Raw genomic sequence first — 4006 nt, forward strand, 5'->3', positions numbered from 1 at the left:
AAAGGTTGTTAATAATATATTATCTAAAAGGTAGATAATATTTGAAGAATATTACTTTACATAGTTATATTCTAAAAGCTTATCCATTGGTAGATATAGACCATTATATCTTTTCTCCGCGGTTTAGTCAGCGCTGGACGCGCGCAAAGAGAGAGACAGATAAGACTTAATTACAGGTTTTGTATTAGTTTATAATTAAATTAGTATTGAAAAGATTAAAACAGAAGAACATAATCTTATTAAATACAGTTTTAAAATTTAAATCTCTTTTGAAGAAGTGTTTTAAAGAGCACGTACTTGTGTACGTGAAGTGACGTGAGGCACTTCTTGAACTGAAGCAGTGCGAAGTGGACTTGTACTGAAGCAGTACAAGTTAGTAGTGCCCCGTTACACATATATGCTACCGTGTAACGAGGCAACAACGGTACTAGTTAACCTACGCTGATTAAAGTTAAGGAGGTGTACCTTGAAACTACATGTACACAAAGGTACAGAGAGAGTTTTCTTACAAAGCTAAGAGAACTCAGCTTAAAAATCTAGACTTAAGGTTAATAAGATAAATAGTAAAATTGTATTAATATATTAAGTTTTCTACGTACGATCTTCTATATATTACTGGCTTTCTTAAATAATTAAATTATGAGTATGACGCCTACTTGCGCACCGCCGATGAACAGGCTACCACGTGTAACAAGGGACTTTTTTGATAGTACTGACAATAGTACTAGTTGGCCTACACTATTCACAGTAAGGGAGGATGCCTCAAAACTACACGTGAACAAAGTACAGAGGAAGTTTTTTACGAAGCTACGATAACTTAGCAATAAGGTCTAGTCTAATGCTTAGAATAAAGAGAAACTAAAACATTACTAATATATTTAGTCCTCAGTAACGATCTTTCATCTACTACATAAATTATTATATTTATAACTAAGTTTGGTTTTTACTTGCGCATCGCACAATCGTCTCCTGTAACGATTAGCGGGGTAAATTTTAAAATTAGATTAACCAATCAATATATAACAATTTGCACTTCTTTTCTTATTTCCTCTTAAGAAATAAATATATCATTTCTCTTTAAGGAAATAATACTTTATGTAACAGCACACCGCGTTACACAGGGTATTTACCCAAAAGTAAATAGATTGATGGGGAGTGATAAGATTCAACTGTTGCACCGCGTCTCATGTTTAACTGAAAGTAGTGGAATGTTGTACGGAAATTTTGAATTGAAGCTTTAATCATTAATTTCATTTTTCATTCTGCGTCCAAACTCAACAGAGAAAGACGAAACAGAAATGGTGAAGCTCTTATGTGCCTTAGTCGGAGAGGGAAACGTATTCAGTGTAGATATCGACGGAAAAGAGTTAGTGGGGGACTTGAAAAAGGCTATTAAAACTGAAAATCCGTACAAAATAAAATGCAGTGCTGCCGCCCTCAAGCTGTACTTGGCGAGGAAGGGGAACGCGTGGCTGTCGGACAGCGAGCCGAGTGCACAGCATCTCATAGCGGGAAATGTGAATGATGACATCAAAATTATGCTTAATTGTAAGCCATTAAAGACGTCTTGGCCTATCCAGGATTGTCTTGACGAAAAACAATTGCCCGCGCCGCAGCTAAATCAAATTCACGTACTGGTAGTAGTTCCAATTGACACTGTTCCTCAATTCGTCCACCCAAAACAAACTCTCACCATTTCGCCAAACAGTGCAAGGGTCAAAATTGTGGAAAGGTATGAGACTGTCTCTAAGACACTTGCGAAGACAGAGCAAGTCGAGTCACTTTCGAAGACAATCCGCATAATTCTCGAGGGGAATTTTAAAGTCACACCATTTGTCGTTTTGGAAAACTCGTCTGGTACGGGGAAGACGCAAATGGCATTCAACTTGGATGCCACTGGAAAGTTTGATGTTTTTTACATTTGGTGTGCTAAGTTGGGTGATAGTGCACAATCCATCTGTGCAGCGTATATATCACGTGCCAGAGCTTTCGGGATTTGCCTCGAAGACGACTTTGACATGACAAAACCTGAAGGAGACAGTACGGGCAGTATCATATCATTGCAGCATACAGCTTATCTATCTCTTTATGGATTTATTTATGCGGCACTGCTCGGAAAAAATGAAGTTGATAGAGCGGTCAGGACTCGCAAAGATGTCGAAAAGGCACTTGAAGATCGTGCTGCGAGTGGAAAGAAGCCCTTCATCTTTTTTCTAGATGAATTTCCACGTGATATTGATCGAGAAACCGCATTAAGCGATCATGAAACTAGTATGCCCGCGCCAACTACTCAAGAGGCTTACGATCATAAGCGTCGACTTCGTCTCATGCTAAACGTATTTCGATCGTTTGGACTTGTTGTGATAGCCAGCTCCACGAGTGGTACGGCACGTACTTCGGCCTTGGTTTCCTCTGGATCAAGAACCGATTCGGATTATTTGTGGTGCACAGTCCATCCACTTTTCCCGCGTACTGTAATCGGCTGTGACATTGGAATGTTGCCAACCGTTATACAAAACATTATCGCTAATAGTCGACCGCTCTTTACTGAGATTGCTCTCGAGTACATGCGGAAAAAGCCGTGGAGTGTCGGCAGCAATACAGTAAATTACTTAAATGCACTGGTTGGGCATTCGGCACGAATATTTGCCATGATGAAGGGAGGACGACCTCTAGATTTCAAAATTGGTCAACTGTGCTTGTTGCTGTGCTCAAGTTATCGTGCTGAAGACGGCAAAGCAAATTTGATTGATGGTCATTATGCGTGCTTAGATGAACAGAAGACATTTGGGCTGATGCTGAATGGAACCGGCCATCTATATAAAGTCGAAGGTGAAATTGAAGCCGACAAAGCCAAAGACGAGGCTCAAGACAAACGTACCTGGGAATGTCGTAATGTGTTTCCTCACCCGGCTAATGACGTGCTACTACACTTGACTCTGACCGGCGGCAAGTCATATCATCCGTTTGGCCGTCCCTTGCGTGAGGTCCTGTTGTCATTGTCGACTACAACATTGTATTTACATGGTACCAACGAGCCAATGAACGATGGGCAGCGTCTCGAAGCATTGGTGTCAGCAGCTGTCGTGATGGCGAGTCATGTTGACGGACTCGGCGGAGTGGCACTGACGACTTTTTTGGGTCGGCTTTTGGTCGAGTTGGGCGTCAGTTCACAAGATGAGAAGATCGAATTACCTCTAGGTTTTGAGATATGCGAGAATTGGGTCATTCCATTTTTGTCTCCTCCAAACGTGGAATGGCCAGCTTGGCTGCTTCATGACGAATCAATGCAGTTCGACAATCTCGTCCGAACTGCAAACGGTGACACGATCGACTTTCGTATTGATTCCGGGCTGATTTCTGTTGAATGCAAGGACCATAAGAGGCCTCTGTCTCTCGAGACAATAAAAGAGATACTGTTGCATGTACCCGCTGATTCCAAAGTGCATGTCGTTGTGACGAGATCATTGCAGAAACATTATTTTACGAAAAAAGGCACATATGCAACATTTGTGCGAGAACACAATTTGCCATTAATGGATATTTATCACGTTTCGTATGGGTCGACGCTAAAGGAAATAGTTGGGATGGAGAATCAAGAATCGCAGAAAGTGCAGTGCATGGATAATGGCAGCACGAAGCACTGCGAAAAAAAGCTGGTCATTTTTATCGAGATTGGAAATGGGAGAATCTAGTCCGTGGAGTTCTATTTGCATTTTGTTTGGTTTTTTTAACGTATATTCTATAAAATGCCGATTACTTTGTATTCGACGCGTCCTCCGAAGCGTAAACGCTTCGACAGCTCCATTTTAAGCGGAGCAACATGCTGATGATGTAACGGGGCGTCCTGGTACAAAAGTATTATCTCGAAGGAAATAAGATAAGAAGTACAAATAATTATTGGTTCTTATTAGTTGACTTAATAGTTCCAATATTACCGAATTTGGTAATAATGACGCAATAAAATATTGGCTCTTTTAGTTGGTTGATTTAAGTTTAAATCAAC

General features: G+C 40.6%; 1 protein-coding gene across 1 annotated transcript; it reads left to right on the forward strand.

Annotated features, from left to right (window-relative positions):
- Positions 1-1298: 1298 nt before the first annotated feature.
- On the forward strand, positions 1299-3695 carry CCR75_009835 (uncharacterized protein; the record flags this gene model as incomplete). Its single annotated transcript, XM_067967871.1, has 1 exon — positions 1299-3695. The coding sequence occupies one exon, from the start codon at positions 1299-1301 to the stop codon at positions 3693-3695; it is 2397 nt and encodes a 798-aa protein (XP_067821347.1).
- Positions 3696-4006: the final 311 nt, after the last annotated feature.

This window comes from Bremia lactucae, linkage group LG5, assembly GCF_004359215.1.
Source record: "Bremia lactucae strain SF5 linkage group LG5, whole genome shotgun sequence".
Lineage (NCBI taxonomy): Eukaryota > Oomycota > Peronosporomycetes > Peronosporales > Peronosporaceae > Bremia > Bremia lactucae.